Source organism: Mandrillus leucophaeus, unplaced genomic scaffold (assembly GCF_000951045.1).
Source record: "Mandrillus leucophaeus isolate KB7577 unplaced genomic scaffold, Mleu.le_1.0 Scaffold319, whole genome shotgun sequence".
Taxonomy (NCBI): domain Eukaryota; kingdom Metazoa; phylum Chordata; class Mammalia; order Primates; family Cercopithecidae; genus Mandrillus; species Mandrillus leucophaeus.
The window spans coordinates 165,605-184,149 of NW_012103354.1; the positions used below are offsets into that span (position 1 = coordinate 165,605).

Below are 18,545 nucleotides of genomic sequence, written 5' to 3' on the forward strand. Positions count from 1 at the left end.
TGTTGCCCAGACTGGAGTACAATGGCACAATCTTGGCTTACTGCAACCTCCACCTCCCGGGTTCAACTGATTCTCCTGCCTCAGCCTCCCAACTGGGATTACAGGTGCCCGCCACCATGCCCAGCTAATTTTTTGCATTTTTAGTAGAGACAGGGTTTCACCATGTTGGCCAGGCTGATCGCGAACTCCTGACCTCAGGTGATCCACCCGCCTTGGCCTCCCAAAGTACTGTTATTACAGGTGTGAGCCACTGCACCATGCCCCTCCAATCTTTTATTTCATCCTCATGCAGGCTTTAGGTTCTCTCAATTCAGGTGCAATTTCACACGACAAAGACATTTACATAACTACTGTTCCCAAGGAAACTGTTGTAGGAGACCAAAGTCGTTTATAGGCAGACCTCCATCAGCTGAGGGTTGATATAAGCCCTTTACTTATAAAACTTTAATCATCATAAAATTTTCATCCAGTATTCATACAATGCTCTTTATTTACTCAAGAAAGCATTTTTACTATGAGCCAAGCACTCTGCTAATGTGATGATAGCCATTGGTATTGGTAGTGTCACTGAGGAGTAATATCTGTGTGGGCAGTTAGGGAGTGCTTGTCAGGATAAGCTCTGGCTGCTGGTGGTAAGCCATTTAAGAGTTGAAAGTGGTGTCAACTGATGGGAGGGGACAAAAGAGTGGAAAGTGGGAGAGTGACCGGGTAAACATTTTATTTTAAATGGGTCACTCTGAAGTTGAGTAGAAAGTAAATAGATTTAAAGGGGCAAAGATTGGAGGCAGGGATTGCTGTTAGAAATTTCCAGTGGCCTAAGTAAGAGACAGTGTGTTCTTTTTTCCAGTTTAGGGAAGAGAAGAAGAGGGGGTGGATAATAATGAAGGTTTGGCATTGCTAGTTGTGTGCCTGCCTTTATAAGAATTATTTCATTTACTCTTTCCAAAACCTTTATAAGGTACAGATTGAGCATCATTAATCCAAAAATCCAAAATCAGAAATGCTCCAAAATGCAAAACTTTTTGAGCACTGATACGATATTCAAAGAAAACACTCATTGGAACATTTCTTCAGATTTTTGGGTTAGAGAGCTCATCTAATATGTATTTGCAAATATACCAAAATCTCAGCAAAATCCAAAACACTTATGGTCCCAAGCATTTTGGATAAGAGAGATATACAGCCTATAGAACTTTAATATCTGCTTTTTATAGATGATGCTGAGGCAATGAGAGATTAAATTTTTTGCCTAAGGTCACATAGTTAGCAAGTGACAAAACTGGGCCTACCTCTAAGCACTCACTGAAATTATACACTCTCCTGTACTCTCTCATGTGGACAGCAGTGTACAGAGTGAGATTAGGAAGTGGGGAGTTACTGATATTGGGGCCAAGGAAGCAAGAAGTGAAGGATGACCATCAGGTTTCTGGGGAAGAGTCTAGGTAGATGGTGATGCTGTCTATTAAAGACCACAAGAGGAGGGAGGATAGGTTGTTAGTTGCTATCTGTACATAGGTTTTGTCAATTTTGAGCTTTTCCAGTTAGAACAAATTCTGTTCTAAAGGAATCTTGTTTTACTTTTACTAAAACTTTATAGTTGACTTAAGATTTGTGCATTTTACTATGTGTAAATCGTACCTTAATAAAACAGTGAAAAAACCTGTGGGCCCTGTACCCATTTAAAAATTAAAGATTTCGTAAGTTTCTATAATTCAGTGTATTGTCATCAGTATTGCCAAAGAATTAAGTTTATCTTTTGAGCTGGGCACGGTGGCTCACACCTGTAATCCAAGAACTTTGGAAGGCCGAGACAGGAGGAGCCCTTGAATCCAGGAGTTTGAGACTAGCCTGGGTGACATAGTGAGACCCCATCTCTACAAAAAAATTAAAAAATTAGTTGGGCACAGTGACATGAGACTGTAGTCCCGCCTTCTCAGGAGGCTGAGGTGGGAGGATCCCTTCAGCCCAGGAGTTTCAGCAGTGAGCTATGGTTGTGCCACTGCACTTTAGCCTGGGTAATACAGCAAGATCCTCTCTTTTTTTTTTTTTAAGTATTAAATTTATCCTTTTGAATTCTTTGTTTCACAGTAATAGAATCTCATCCAGATAATGCATTAGAGGATCTACGACTAGATAAGCCATTTCCTGAACTGAGAGAACATTTTCAGTCCTATGATTTGGATCATATGGAAAAAAAGGTTGGTAGTGTGTGTGACCTTACATTTACAGATAGACCTAAAACATTTTTTTTTTAACCTAAGGTTTTTGAATTACACCAAAGTGGGAAAATCCTATAAACCTCCATATTCCTGTCATCCAGATTACCCAATAACAATATTTTACCTTGTTTTCAACATATTAATTTTTCTCCAAAATTAAAAAACTTTTTTATTGAAGAAAAGTATGTATACTGAACATCTGTGTAATCACTACCCAGGTCAAGAAATTAGACATTAACCTATTCCAGGTGGGGAGATGGGGATGGTTAATGGGTACCAAAAAAATAATTGGAAAGAATGAATAAGATTTACTCCTTGAAAGCACAACAAGGTGACTATAGTTAATAATGACAACTTAGTTATACGTTTTAAAATAATTAAGAGTTTAATTGGATTATTTGTAACATAAAGGATAAACGCTTGAGGGGATAAATACCCCTCTCCATGATGTGCTTCACATTGCATACCTGTATCAAAGCATGTACCCCATAAATATATATACCTAAGTACCCACAAAAATTGAAAATAAAAAATCTTCAAACAGAAAACAGAAACAAAAAAATTCCAAGAAGTCCTCTTTATGGCCTTTTTCTAAACAAATAGAAATAATGACATAAAAATATAATTTAAAGAGTATATGTATTTTTGCCTACTTCCATATTAATTAACATGCAGTTGTTTATTTGGTTCATCAGAAAACAGAACAGATCCTCCTTTCTTTAGGATTGGTGTCTGAAATTGAGATTTGAGCTGTGTTTTTGGGTGGCAGTCTCTGAGACTGTTTTGCTGGTATAAGGGGGACAATCATAGTATATACGTGACATACTAGGTATCTACCTCTAGAAGAATTTGTAAAGCAGTTTTTATTAACTCAGTTCATTTTCCTCTATTCATTACTCTGCATATATTAGGAGATCATAAATATTGTTGAATTTGTTGAAAACGAGATGGTACAGTGAAGAATTAATAATACCAATATTTTCTTTTATTTGTCTCTCATTTTTAGGACCACAGCCATACTCCATGGATTGTGATCATAGCTAAATATTTAGCACAGTGGTATAGTGAAGTATGTCCTTTTAAAAAAAAATTTCATATGCAACTGTATTTTCAGTTTCTTATAAAGGATTTCCTTGATGGGGAATGGGAGATTAATTTTTTTCCTTATGGGCTTGTATGGTAGGGCAAATGGATGCTTTTAAATTTAAATCCAGCAGTTCATCTTTTGATCCTGATAATTTTAATTAACAAAATGAAATTTGATGAATATCGTTATGAAACTGGCAGGGGGAATGAATGTAGATAAATGGTCACAGTGTCTGTTTTCTATCAAGTGAGCCTCTGATTTCACAGAGAAATATATTTGTTGATGAAATCTTAGGTAGAGAATGGGGGACACTGTAGACTTTCAATTTCTGTATTTTGAGTTTTTAATAACTAGATTTTTAAAATTTTTAACCAATTTAGACAAATGGACGAATACCTAAAACATATAAAGAAAAAGAAGACTTCAGAGATTTGATTAGACAAGGTAATATTATGGGATATGATTAAATACTATATAAAGCTTGAAAAGCAAATTGCTAGAGGCAAGTGCTTATTGGATTTCTGTTGACACCTTTGTCAGATGATATCATCATGAGCTTTTATTTCACTTTCCCTCTGGAGAAGTTAAGAAGCCACGCCTTGTATAGTTTTAAGGACTAATGATAAGCCATATTTCTTCTTAAGATTCAATATTCTGCAGAATCTGACAAGGTTATTTTTATAATGGGGGAACAGAAGAGTGAAAAGAAAAGGGCTGTTGTTTGCTAACAATTTCCCATTAAAATAGGAATTCTAAAGAATGAAAATGGGGCTCCAGAAGATGAAGAGAATTTTGAAGAAGCCATTAAAAATGTGAACACAGCACTAAATACAACTCAGGTAATGAAAGAGTTGCTGAGGGATTCACATGAACAAGGTGTTTTCTAGAGTCCTTCACTATTAAATGGTTGATTACAGTGATTTAAGTTCATATTTTCTAAATGTATAGTTAGAAATAAATACAGGGCCGGGCATGGTGGTTCATCCTAGCACTTTGGGAGGCTGAGGCGGGCGGACCACCTGAGATCAGGAGTTTGAGACGAGCCTGGCCAACATAGCGAAACCGCGTCTCTACTAAAAATACAAAAATTAGCCGGGCATGGTGGAACATACCTGTAACCCCAGCTACTCGGGAGGCTGAGGCAGGAGAATCACTTGAACCCAGGAGGCAGACGTTACAGTGAGCCAAGATTACACCACTGCACTCCAGCCTGGGCAACAGAGTAAGACTCCGCCTCAGGTGCCTTTGGTTTTGTTATGGCTTAGTTGTTGAAGTATGACCATTGAAGTTTTTGGGGAGCTTTGGAATAATACCTGGTAGTTTAAGTTAGAATTTTCTTGCAACTTAAAACAGCAAATATGCTGCCTTTCAAGTTAGGAAGGCATGTAAGATATTATTACCAACTTTTTGGAGACAACAAGGCAGCATTGCTTAGTGATTAAAAGTGTGTGCTGGCTGGGGCCAGGCGCGGTGGCTCACACCTGTAATCCCAACACGTTTGGGAGGCCGAGGAGGGCAGATCACATGAGGTCAGGAGTCCAAGACCAGCCTGGCCAACATGGTGAAACCCCATCTCTCCTAAAAATACAAAAAATTAGCTGGGCATGGTGGTGGGCACCTGTAATCCCAGCTACTTGGGAGACAGAGGTTGCAGTGAGCTGAGATCTTGCCAGTGTACTCCAGCCTGGGCAACAAGAGTGAGACTCTGTCTCAAAAAAAAAAAAAAAAAAAAAAAAAAAAAAAGTGGTTGCCGGCCAGGTGTGGTGGCTCACACCTGTAATCCCGACACTTTGGGAGGCCAGGACAGAAAAATTGCTTGAGCCCAGTTCAAGACCAGCCTGAACAACATAGGGAGATACGGTCTATACAAAAAATTTAAAAATTAGATGGGTGTGGTGGCATGCACCTATAGTCTCAGCTACTCTGAACCCTAAGATGGTAGGAGGATCGCTTGAGCCCTGGAGGTTGAGGCTGCAGTGAGCCATGATTGTGCCACTGCATTGCAGCCTAGGCAATGATATGAGACCCTGTGTCCATAAAAGTATGTGCTTTGTGAATCACTTTTCTGGGGTGATGAAAATTTTCTGTTTTAATTGGGGTTATGGTTAAAAATATGTATATATAGTTATCAAAATGCATTGAATTGGACATTTAAAATCTCTGTATTTCACTGAATATAAAACCACAGTTGGAAAGAAAAGGTTCAATAGTTGGGGGACAGTAAGTTAAATAAACAGATAAAAATGCACCAGGTGCTATGAACAAAATTACAGCAGAACAAAGGGGCAGAGAGCATGTTGGGGACAAGGGAATCTGGGGTTGAGAGACAATTTTAGATAGGGAGCCAGGGAGACTTTCCAAGGGACGTTTAAGCAGAAGCCTGAGTGAAGTGACATGCAGAGGTCTGGGGGAAGAGCTTTTCAGTTGGAGGAAGCACATGTGCAAAGAAGTGGGAGGAAGCTTGACTTTTGTTCAAGCATCAGTAAGCAAGTCAGTGTGATTGGAGTGAAGTGAAAAAGGGGGGAAGGTGGTAGGAAGGATTTGAGTTTGGAGAGGCAGAAAGGACCAGATCATAAAGGTCTTACAGGCTATTTAAGCATTTCGATCAGGGAAGTGGAGTGAGCTGCTTTATATTCTAAAAGACCATTCTGGCTTTGGTGAGGAGAACAGAATTGAGGGGACTGGGAATGGAAGCGGAGAGACCAGTTAGGAGGTACCACTGAGACATTTCATTTTTCCATGCAACAGTAGAATTAAAGCCTATGATTTGTATACTTTTTTTTTTTTTTTTGAGACAGGGTCTCACATTGTTGCCCAGGGTAGAGTGCAGTGATGCAATGACTGCTCACTGCAGCCTTGACCTCCTGGGTTCAGGTGATCCTCCCACCTCAGCCTCCCAAGTAGCTGGGACCACAAGCATGTGCCACCATGCCTAGCTAATTTACTTTTACATTTTGTATAGGCAGGGTCTCCCTGTTTTGTTTAGGTTGATCTCGAACTCCTGGGCTCAAGTGACCCTCCCACCTTGGCCTCCTAAATGCTGGGATTATAGGTGCGAGCCATCGTGCTTGGCTTTATACTCTTGATTTATGTATGAAGATCTTGCTAGCAATAAAATTACTTTATAGTTTTAGTTTTTTTCAGAGTGGTTGTCTCAGTGGTCACTAATTAGGGTGCAAGGGTTTCCAATTTTTGACAAGATGGAAAATCATGGAATATTACAAGTCTACAATCTGTTTTGTCTTCAGATTTAACTATATAAAATCATTTACTGGGGCCCCTTCTTTACCCCATTTATGGTATAAGAGAATAGGTATTAAATGCTAGCAACAGTGGGCAGGAGAGGTCTTTCTTCCATTCTTTCTTTCCCCATCAAATCTTCATATGGTACTGATTCTAAATAAAATTATAAACAAATCAGAAGTTTGTATTTGATTACAATTTGAGAATTCAAAGAATATATCTGAAGAAATAGCGCTGAAAATAAAGATGGGCAAATTCTTAATACTGTGTAAGTAAATGTTTCATGTTCCTTTGTTAGATCCCAAGCAGTATTGAAGATATATTTAATGATGATCGCTGCATAAATATCACCAAACAGGTAACAACAACAAAAGTAAAAACATTGCTGTCTAAACCTTTGGGTCAAAGTAAAACGCCGCTTAATGTTAATTTTTTCTTATTCTTTTAGACTCCATCATTTTGGATTTTAGCTCGTGCCTTAAAGGAATTTGTGGCCAAAGAGGGTCAAGGAAATTTACCTGTTCGAGGCACAATCCCTGATATGATTGCAGATTCAGGCAAATATATAAAACTGCAAAACGTGTATGTCACTGTTTTCAAACTATGTAGTATACAAAGTCTGATTATATTAGAGATAAACATTTTATCATCCTATCAGAAATCAAATGAAAGTTTATTATAACCTCATTGCTTATAAATAAACTAGGCCAGCTGCAGTGGCTCATGCCTGTAATCCCAACACTTTGGGAGGCCAAGGTGGGAGAATTGCTTGAGTCCAGGAGTTTGAGACCATCCTGGGCAACAGTGAGACTTCCGTCTCTACAAATTGAAAAATTAGGTGGGCATGGTAGCATGTGCCTTTAATCTCAACTACTCGGGAGGCTGAGGCAGAAGGATCTCTTGAGCTCAGGAGTTTGAGGCTGCAGTGAGCCATGATCGTGCCACTTCACTTCAGCCTGGGTGACAAAGCAAGACCCTGTTTCAAATAAATAAATAAGTAAAAATAAGCTAAAGAACTTAGGCCAGGCTGGGCGCAGTGGCTCATGCCTGTAATCCCAGCACTTTGGGAGGCTGAGGTGGGCGGATCACAAGGTCAGGAGATTAAGACTATCCTGTCTAACATGGGAAAACCTGTCTCTACTAAAAATCCAAAAAAATTAGCTGGGAGTGGTGGCGGGCGCCTGTAGTCCCAGCTACTTGGGAGGCTGAGGCAGGAGAATAGTGTGAACCTGGGAGGTGGAGCTTGCAGTGAGCCGAGATCATGTCACTGCACTCCAACCTGGGTAACAAAGTGAGACTCTGTCTCAAAAAAAAAAAAAGAAACTTAGGCTGGGCGGGCGGATCATGAGGTCAGGAGATCAAGACCATCCTGGCCAACATGGTGAAACCCTGTCTCTACTAAAAAAAAAATACAAAAAATTAGCCAGGCGTGGTGGTGCGTGCCTGTAGTCCCAGCTATTCGGGAGGCTGAGGCAGGGGAATCGCTTGAACCCAGGAGGTGGAGGTTGCAGTGAGCCGAGATCGCACCACTGCACTCCAGCCTGGCGACAGCAAAATTCCACCTCAAAAAAAAAAAAACAACTTAGGGATGATTCTTTTTAGGCTCAAAGCAAAATTGAATGGGAAATACAGAATTACCACATATCCCTAGGAGGCAGAGTTTTTTTTTCCCTACCTCATGATAAACCTAATATTTGGTCACTTAACTCTGTGCTATGAACTATGTGTATTAAGTAATTTAATATACACACAAGGTTCACAACAACCTTATGAGAGAGAGAGATACTGTTATTGTCCCCATTTTACACTTGAAGAAACTAAGGTATTGAAAAGGTTACTTATACAAGATCAGATAGCTGGTAAATGGCAGAACCAAGATTTGAACCCCAGAAAACCCAGTACCAGAGCCTGTATTCTTAGCCATGGCCCTATACTGCCTTCTATTTGTAACTTAAAACCATGACGTGTTTGATGAATTTTTTATCTTAATGTTTCATAATTTATAGTCTATAACTAGACACCTTGCTATCCAGGTATCACTAGCCTGAACCCAGATAGACTATCATAGGGATGGATCTCAATGAATATTACCCTCATATAGTTAGGGCATGGTGCAAAGAATCCAGGTCTGCTGGCTTGGTTTCTTTGGGGGCCAAGTAATGTCACATAGAGATGATCTCTGTTCCCCAGACAGATTTCACTCTTTATCATGTCACCATTGAAAGATTCTTGGTTTGTTGTCCTAGCCTAAGAGTTCAACTACTTAAAACTTGGGGAAGGTCAATTGAGGGTAGAAAGAAGTATGACCTTACGTGGGAGGTAGTCAGCCTGAACACTAATGATTTTTAGAGGGTGAAAGGTAAATAGACCTAAAGAAGTTTTATGGCCGGGTGCAGGGGCTCACACCTGTATTCCCAGCACTTTGGGAGGCCAAAGCAGGTGGTGAAATGTGCCACAGGGGATGTTCACAGGTATTTTAAATGATTGAAATTTTACATTTTCCATGGTCTCAGTAGTATAGATAATTATTGGATAAGGGTTTTTTTTTCCTCTCATAATAAATGGGGAGTATTTTAAAACAATCAGAGATACAGCATGTTTATCTGTGGCAATGCTAAAAAAGTATGAAGGTCAGTTAATTGAAAATTGTCATGAATACAGTATTTTCAGTTTTTAAATCACTTGAACCCAGGAGTTCGAGACCAGCCTGGGCAACATGGTGAAACTCCGTCTGTACAAAAAGACAAAAATTAGTCGGGTGTGGTAGCGTGCGCCTGAATTTCCAGCTACCTGGGAGACTGAGGTGGGAGGATCATATGAGTGTGGGAAGTTGAGGCTGCATTGAGCCAAGATTGCACCACTGCACTCCAGCCTGGGCGGCAGAGCGAGATCCTGTCTCAAAAAACAAAAACAAAAGTTTTACACTGGAGATGAACAGTTTTAATGTATTTAACTTTCCTTGGACTTGACTTCCAGGAGATAAGTCATGTTCTTCAGTAACGTATTTTTTAGGTCCTCTGTCACAGAGCCTAAATCATAGATCCCTCTAGGAGGGCAGTTTTTAAGTTGAGTGCTGTTAGAGGGACCCTGGGTTTTAGTGGGCACTGAGAGTCTGTCATTAACACTGGAAAGATTCCCAGCTACTCATAGGTGCTGTTGATAGCATTTCCCTGGCATTTTCACATTTCATACATTGTCAGGCCTGTGTTTTTTCATGAAAAGAAAATAAATTTTTTGTTCATGGTAACAATTTAAATTTTGCTAATTTAAAAATTTGTTAATAATTGCTTTTTGTTCTTTTTCAGTTACCGTGAAAAAGCAAAGAAGGATGCTGCTGCTGTGGGTAATCATGTTGCCAAATTGCTGCAGTCCATTGGCCAGGTAAGCTGCTGGGCACACTGTGCCCATACAGGCCTGAGCACATAACTCCAGCCAGAAAGGGTTTAGAGACAGAGGGTGTGGCACTAGCTCTGCTTATTTAGGGGGAGCTCTCGTTTGCCTGCCTAATGGGAGAGCTTGTGATAAGGAAACAAGATTTTTTTTTTTTTTTTTTTTTTTGAGACGGTGTCATGCTCTGTCGCCCAGGCTGGAGTGCAGTGGCCCGATCTCAGCTCACTGCAAGCTCCGCCTCCCGGGTACACACCATTCCCCTACCTCAGCCTCCCAAGTAGCTGGGACTACAGGCGCCCGCCACCACGCCCGGCTAATTTTTTGTATTTTTTAGTAGAGACGGGGTTTCACCGTGTTAGCCAGGATGGTCTCGATCTCCTGACCTCGTGATCCGCCCGTCTCAGCCTCCCAAAGTGCTGGGATTACAGGCTTGAGCTACCGCGCCCGGCCGGAAACAAGATATTTTTAAAGTGCTCTCCCAGCTCTTGGAGAAAGCCTCCCCATCTCACAGTGATTGGCTTTGTGCCGCACCCTTTGTTAATCTTGTCTTTTAAACTGGAACAGAATCTGTATTTATCTCTTTACAGGCACCAGAGTCCATTTCAGAGAAAGAATTAAAATTACTCTGTAAGTCCCCTTAAATTAATTTCCTTATTTTGCTTGATGGAAATGTGCCACAGGGAATGTTCCCAGGTATTTTGAATGGTTGAAATTTTAAGTGTTCCATGGCCTCAGTGATATAGATAATTATTGAGTAAGGTTTTTTTTTTTTTTTCCTCCCATAATAAATGGAGAGTATTTTAAGACTGAATCAGAGGTAGAGCATGTTTATCTGTGGCAATGCTAAAAAGGCATGATGGTCAGTTAATTGAAAATTGCCATTAATACAGTATTTTCAGTTTTTAAATATTAAGTAATTTAGGAAATTTTTTTGTCTGAAGACTTTGGGTGTGAAATCTTGAGTCACGTGTACATTGACAATATTGGTTTAAATACTCATTTTGATCTGTGTTAAATGACTGTAATGGAGTTAAGAATTTTGCCATCTAGTTTCAGAGTGGTTAGGTTCGTAGGAGTCTCTCAGTAACTCCTCAGTAGGCCAAAAGCATTTTCTTTTATTTAAGAGTCAGTTTCAAAATACTCAATCTGTTGTGCATGCCATCTGAAGATTTCTCCCTGTAGCTACTGCTCCTACGTCCTGTGGAAGTTTATATTTTGCAAGCTCCCCATCCTTAAAATAGATTTATCCAAGCTTTCCATTTTATGACTTCTCCACAATGTCTGTTTAGGCTCAGTTTTAATGTTTTCTGCCACAACTAATCTTGCACCTTGTTTGTTCTATTAGACTAATATTGAATTAGCATTTGTTGTATTAGATTATATACTACTAGATCGAAAGTTTGATGCTAGGTACTTGAACATTTATTATTCTCTTCTACTTTGGGGCATTTTTGGAAATTTCAATAATACAAAGCTTAAAAAAAGTCGTTACATATATCAAGAGTACAATTCATAAACCTCTCTTTTAGGACTACTTATCCATAATAATGATGAAAACTATTATTGGTAGAGCCATATCAGGCATTGTGCTAGAGATGCACTTTATACAAGGTGTCACATTTAATCTGTAGAACAATTCTCAAAGGTAAACAGTATCATCCCCATTTTACGCTTGAAAACTGAGGTTCAGAGAGGCCATCACCTTACTCGCTTCTGAACTGGTTGTAGTGCCAGGGATGTGAATTTAAGGTGATTTGTGTTCTAGTGCTTTCTCTGCTATTAGAGCCAAGGAGAAAACATTTCTTCACATTCTCATGTCTGAGAAAGGTATACACATAATTCTCTGTTCTTAAAGTCACCTGTGATTCATAATATTCACCTGTCACAGTCATTACTTCCGGAATATCTTTCTTCTGTTTAGGCAGCAATTCTGCATTTCTTCGAGTGGTAAGATGTCGATCCTTAGCAGAAGAATATGGTTTGGATACAATTAACAAGGATGAAATTAGTAAGTATAATAGCCTTCTGATTCCGGGTTAATTTTAATTAAACGATATAAATATTTTGCGTAAAATAGTGTTGAGTATATGGTGATGATATAAAAGAGAATGTAAATATTCATATTCTAATTTTATTCTAAGCTTATCTAAGTAATTATAATTTATATATATATTATATGAAACTTAATGTATGTATAAAGTCATATTTAGGTCACAGAGTCCATTGTATGATATGTATGAGTTAAAGTCATTATGTTACTACTTTAGTAGAGATTGTGTGACTCTAACTAATAGTCCTGAAACTCAAGTATATAGTAAATTCAGCCCTTTATTATTTATTATATTGCAAATTAATCAAATTAAACTGAAATTTTTTTCCTTTCAGTTTCTAGCATGGACAATCCAGATAATGAAATAGTGTTGTACTTAATGTTACGGGCTGTTGATAGATTTAATAAACAACATGGTAGATATCCAGGTAAGAATAGCAATTGAATTACCAGATATAATAAATCTTCAATAAAACATTGAAATTGAAAGTGTTCTCAGGGTATTTATAATAGTGTTGCTTGAATTTCACATTGTAAACAGATTACACCCCAAACGTTCCCCAGTGAGGAAATACCTTTTGTTTTTTTTTGTTTTTTTTTTTTTTGAGACGGAGTCTCGCTCTGTCACCCAGGCTGGAGTGCAGTGGCCGGATCTCAGCTCACTGCAAGCTCTGCCTCCCGGATTCACGCCATTCTCCTGCCTCAGCCTCCCGAGTAGCTGGGACTATAGGCGCCCGCCACCTCGCCCGGCTAGTTTTTTGTATTTTTTAGTAGAGCCGGGGTTTCACCGTGTTAGCCAGGATGGTCTCGATCTCCTGACCTTGTGATCCGCCTGTCTTGGCCTCCCAAAGTGCTGGGATTACAGGCGTGAGCCACCGCGCCCGGCCACCTTTTGTTTTTTAAGTTTATTTGCAAAATAGTGTTCGATTCTAAACTATTATAGGGGAATGTTGGTTGAATATATATATAGAAGAAAACTTTTTTCTGTCATTCTCCATAGTTTGCTACTAAGACTCGCACTGAGTTTAATTTAGTGGAATAGGAAAGCCACGAGAAATATGCTGGCCAGGCATAGTATGGTGGCTCACACCTGTAATGCCAGCACTTTGGGAGACTGATTCAGGCGGATTGCTTGAGCCCAGGAGTTGGAGACCAGCATGGGCAACATGGTGGAACCCCATCTCTACTGAAGATACAAAAAATTAGCCAGACATGGTGGTGTGCACTTGTAGACTCAGCTACTCGGGAGGGTGAGGTGGGAGGATCACCTGAGCCTGGGAAGTTGGGGCTACAGTGAGTTGTGATTGTGCCACTGCACTCCAGCCTGGGTGACCGTGGTGAGACTCTGTCTCAAAAAAAAAAAGTATGCTAGTAATTTCTGAACTCAAGAACTCTGAAGATGTAGGAATTTGTTTGTTTAGTATCTACTTTTTCTCTTCAGTGAATGTAGTCATTGGAGAATTGGCATAATCTCAAAGATCTGAGGTTGCTCAGAATATTTCTCTTCGGGATGATAATTTTAATTGTGCAGGATTATTGCATAGCAACACATTCTAGGAGTATCATAAAACCTGCTGCTCCATCTGATGCAGTGTGTCTCCAGAGTTTATAGTCTTTTTTTTTTTTTTTTTCCCCTGAGACAGAGTCTCTCTCTGTTGCCCAGCCTGGAGTGCAGTGATGGGATCTCAGCTCACTGCAACCTCCGCCTCCTGGGTTTAAACAATTTTTCTGCCTCAGCCTCCTGAGTGCTGGGATTATAGGTGCCCACCACCTCGCCTGGCTAATTTTTGTATTTTTAATAGAGACAGGGTTTCACCATGTTAGCCAGGCTGGTCTTGAACTCCTGACCTCAAGTGATCCTCCTGCCTTGGCCTCCCAAAGTGCAGGGATTACAGGCATGAGCCACTGTGCCTGGCCCAGAGTTTATAGCCCTCATGAGCAAGCTAACTAGAAGAAACAAAAAAGAATAAACACCAAATATGTATTGCTTTATTTGTATTATTTGATTAGAATTTATTTCAGTTATCTATTGCATAACAAACCACTTCAAAACTTAGTGGTTTAAAACAATAATTAGTGTCGTGATTTTGTGGATTGCCTGGTTTCAGGCAGTTCTCCTTGAGGAGGCATGCAGTTGCTTGATGCCTGGGGGTGGAGTCATTCTGAAGGCTTAACTGACTGAGTTAGACATGCAAGAAGACATTTTTACTCATGTAACTAGCCCCTTAGTCAGAACAGTGGGAATAGCTGGGGGCTGGTTAGGTATCACTCTTCAGGTGGCTAGCTTGGACTTCCTTTTAGCATCTCAGTTGGCTTCTGCAGTTACCATTCGAAAAAACCCAAGTGGAAGTTACAGGGCTTTTTATGACCTAGGTTGGAAGTCATACAGCATCACTTATGCGCTAAGTAACTTAATCTTTCTGTGCCTTAGTTTTCTCTTCTATGAATGGAGATAACGATATCTACTTCATAGGACTGTTTTGAGCATTCAATTAATATATATATATAAGGTCCTTCGAACAGTGTCTAGCATCTGTTAATGCTCAATAAATGTGACCTATTATTGGCGAGGCATGGTGGCTCATGCCTGTAATCCCAGCACTTTGGGAGGCCAAGGTGGGTGGATCACTTGAGGCCAGGAGTTCGAGACCAGTGTAGCAAACACTGAAACTAAAAATAGAAAAAATTAGCTGTGTGGTGGCGCACTCCTGTAGTCCCAGCTTCTTGGGAGGCTGAGGCATGAGAATCATTTGAACCCGGGAGGCAGAGATTGCGGTGAGCCGAGACTGCACCACTGCACTTTAGCCTAGGTGACAGCAAGATTCTCTCTCAAAAGAAAAAAAAAAGTTACCTATTATTAATAGCTTTATGTCCTCAGTGTCATTTATCATTTAGTCTTTTAGAATTGGAGAATAACTTTTATAAAGGGTATAAGTAGGACATTACTTTCTCATTCATTAAGTTCTTCTATCAAATAATTATTAAGCACTGTGTGCCAGATAACTCTTCTAGACAGTGAGTATGATGCAATTAACAAAGATTTAATTAAATTCAAATTTTTACTAGGTTTTAGTTGGTCTCTGATTATAGGTTTGTGATATTTGCAAATATTGGTCTCATACTTTGTTATTTTTGTTCTTCAGTTTCGTACATATTTTGACTAGAATATCTGAAACTAGATTAAATAAAGGAATTGGCCATTAATTCTCGATCACATTTATTTTAATGAAAACTAACTTTTATTTTTAGGGGTATCTAACTATCAAGTTGAAGAAGATATAGGAAAGTTGAAGTCTTGTCTCACTGGCTTCCTTCAGGAATATGGTTTATCTGTAATGGTGAAAGATGATTATGTCCATGAATTGTGAGTATTTTTTAGGGTATCTAGGAGATGATTCCACACCTGTCGTAAGGCTAATCAAAATTCATGTCTCTGTGATCTCCTCTAGTTGCCGATATGGAGCTGCTGAGCCACATACCATTGCTGCGTTCTTGGGGGGTGAGTTCCATATATGAGAAGACTCACCTGTTGTTACGTAGTACAGTTACTATTTTAATATGAAGTTGTGTCGTCTAGCTATTTTAATTAGGGAGGTCAGTGAAGCAGGATGTTATATTTCTTTTTTTTTTTTTTTTTTGAGACACAGTCTCACTCTTTTGCCCAGGTTGGAGTGTATTGATGCCATCATAGCTTGCTGCAACCTCAACTCCTGGGCTCAAGTGATCTCTCGCCTCTGCCTCCTGAATAGCTGGGACTACAGGCATGTGCCAGCGAGCCTGACTAATTTTTCAATTTTTTGTAGAGACAGGGCTCCACTATGTTGCCCAGGTTAGGATACTTATTCAGTTGCCTCTATACTGGTCTCCCTGCCTTCCATCTCTCCCACTGCCATCCAACTTAAACTCCTTAAAGAGTCATTAATCCCTCTAAAGCATAGCTCTGATTATGTCCTTTTACTAACTGCCTGCCCCACCAATACACATACACTCTACGACAGTCCTTCAGGCAAGTCCAGGGACCTTGGCTTGATGTTAAAAATCCCTGTGTTTTAGTTCCACTCAGCCTTTCTAGCCTTGATTTTATCATATTACTTGCTTTCCCCCCAGGCATGCCCTTTGATTTCCTGCTCCTAGATCTTTGCTCCTCTGGACCTATTTGCCTTAAAAATATGTTTTTCTGCATGTCCAAAACCTACATGTTCCACAAGACCCAACTCAAAAATGACATGTCTTTCATAGAAGCTCCCTTACTTCCCTCCCTCACTCTACTTCCCCCTTGTCTTAGTCACTTTGGGCTGCTGTAACAGAATATCATAGACTTATAAACAACAAAAATGTGTCACAGAGTTCTGGAGGCTAGAAGTCTGGGATCAGGGTGCCAGCATGGTTAGGTCTGGTGAGTGCCCATTTCCTGGTTCATAGACAGCTCTCTCTTCTGTGTTCTCACGTGGTGAAAAAAAAAATGGCAAGAGAAGTCTCTGGGGTCTCTTATTAGGGCACTAATCCTATTCATGAAGGTTTACGCTCTTGACCTAATCACCTACCAAAAGCCCTGTCTTCATACAATTACACTGGGGGTTAGGATTTCAACATGAATTTGAGGGGGAAACGAACCATTCAGTCTGTAACACCCCTCAAAAAAATATGAGCTATTTGCTTGTGGCATTTTCCTTCTAGATGTTGAATGTTTTAAAGGCAGATTTAGGTTTGATTAATATTTGAAGTGTTCAAAATGTGAATGAATCATATAGACCTAAGAAAATGATTTTCTAAGTAAATCCAAAATAAAGCTTGATTCGGAATAATTTATTTTAAACTAAAACCAAGTAGTCTCTTGTGCCAAAATAGCAAAGTTAACTGCCAATTCACAGAAAAGGGCAAATTATTATTTATTCAGATTCAGTCCAGAATCTAAGAAGAGGTATAGCCGGATAGATGGACTGGATGACTTGCCAATAGCAGAAAAAAGTATAAATTGAAGGTTTTTTGTGTTTTTGTTTTTGTTTTTTACTTCTATGCCTTCTGTAATCATTTTGCACAGTGCCATTATATCCCTTCACTTCCTTCAGGTTTTATTCAAATGCTGTCTTCTCTGTGATGCCATCCCTGACTCCCCTATTTAAAAGACGAACCCCTCCTCTTGTATTTATATCCCCCTTATTTGCTTTTTCTCCTTAGCACCTATGGTCAGTTGACATACTACACATTCTATTTATTTGTAAATTATCTCTCTCTTTCTGTCTTTTTTCCTTACTGTAACCCTACTGCCTAGAACAGTATTTGGTGCACAGTAGTCTCAAATTCTATGCAGTTGGCCGAGTGCAGTGGCTAATGCCTGTAAGGCCTCCGCTTTGGGAGGCTGAGGTGGGCGCATCACTTGAGGTCAGGAGTTCGAAACCACCCTGGCCAACATGGTGAAACCCCATCTCTACTAAAAATGCAAAAATAATTAGCCAGGTGTGGTGGCAGGTGCCTGTAATCCCAGCTACTCAGGAGGCTGAGGCAAGAGAATCATTTGAACCTGGGAGGAGGAGGTTGCAGTGAGCCAAGATCACGCCACTGCACTCCAGCCTGGGCGACAGAGTGAGACTCCTCTAAAAAAAAAAAAAGGAAAAATTCTATCCAGTCCATGAATATTTGGGAGAGAGGAATCTTCAGGTTATAGAAGATGCACAACTTTTTTCTTAGTAGTTTTTTTGTTTTGAGTAAATATAGCAGTCTGGCGATATTTAATATAGATCCTTCCTAAATCACAAATGCATTCAGAACAAATACACCTTTCTCCTTTTTTATTATAAAACAGATACAAGGTAAAATTCAAATGCAGCAGTAGGGTGTCCTTTGAGAATCTTTTATGCCTGTGTGTAGTCTTTAAAGTTTGGTCAACCACACTACTGCTTAGATTTCCTTTAATAACAAAAAGAATTACAGGCTTTTATGTTGATATGACTCAGTAAGCTAACTGCATCTGTTTTGGATCACTTTCAAACACCTTTGCTTTTGAAAAGGGAAGGTTTCTTTACAGAATTGAGTATTTTTATATAACTCTTGAAGTTTACTCTTTTCAGAGATTTGCTTTTCTCCTTTTTCCTTTCAGGAGCTGCTGCTCAAGAGGTCATCAAAATAATCACCAAACAATTTGTAATTTTTAATAATACTTACATTTACAGTGGCATGTCACAAACTTCAGCAACTTTCCAGTTGTAGAGTAAGCACCTTAGGTGGTGTGTTAATGATTGAAACTGTAATTGCCTTCGGGTTGTGCTTTAGTCTGTAAAATTCTAAAGGAGAGCTGCTAAATTGTTTCTTAATAAACATTTTTCTCATTTGTAATAATGTAGTCTTGTTCTTTGTGGGGAGGGGAAAGGAGACAGTCATTTTCCTAGAAAATGAATCCTATCCATTTCTCACTGAGCATCAATATTGGCTTGCTATTTCAAAGTTACTTGTCATAGATTATCCTTGTGTTTTATTAGAGATAGTTAAAAAAATTTTTTTTCTTACCATCTTCAATAATTAATTTAAGCCATGTGCAGATGTTAGCTATGGACATTTT

The 18,545-nt window shown here is 39.4% G+C and overlaps 1 protein-coding gene across 1 annotated transcript in view; it reads left to right on the plus strand.

The window, feature by feature from the left end:
- Positions 1-18,322, plus strand: part of NAE1 (NEDD8 activating enzyme E1 subunit 1) — a 32,922-nt gene extending 14,600 nt beyond the window's left edge. Inside the window, exons 6-18 of the mRNA XM_011987904.1 lie at positions 2,081-2,198; positions 3,226-3,288; positions 3,687-3,750; positions 4,054-4,145; positions 6,848-6,907; positions 6,998-7,131; positions 9,855-9,930; positions 10,527-10,566; positions 11,861-11,947; positions 12,325-12,417; positions 15,239-15,353; positions 15,439-15,488; positions 18,087-18,322. Of these exons, the coding sequence (XP_011843294.1) occupies positions 2,081-2,198; positions 3,226-3,288; positions 3,687-3,750; positions 4,054-4,145; positions 6,848-6,907; positions 6,998-7,131; positions 9,855-9,930; positions 10,527-10,566; positions 11,861-11,947; positions 12,325-12,417; positions 15,239-15,353; positions 15,439-15,488; positions 18,087-18,196 (1,102 nt within the window). The 3' untranslated portion in view covers positions 18,197-18,322. The remainder of the gene's footprint in view (positions 1-2,080; positions 2,199-3,225; positions 3,289-3,686; positions 3,751-4,053; positions 4,146-6,847; positions 6,908-6,997; positions 7,132-9,854; positions 9,931-10,526; positions 10,567-11,860; positions 11,948-12,324; positions 12,418-15,238; positions 15,354-15,438; positions 15,489-18,086) is intronic.
- The last annotated feature ends 223 nt before the right edge of the window (positions 18,323-18,545 follow it).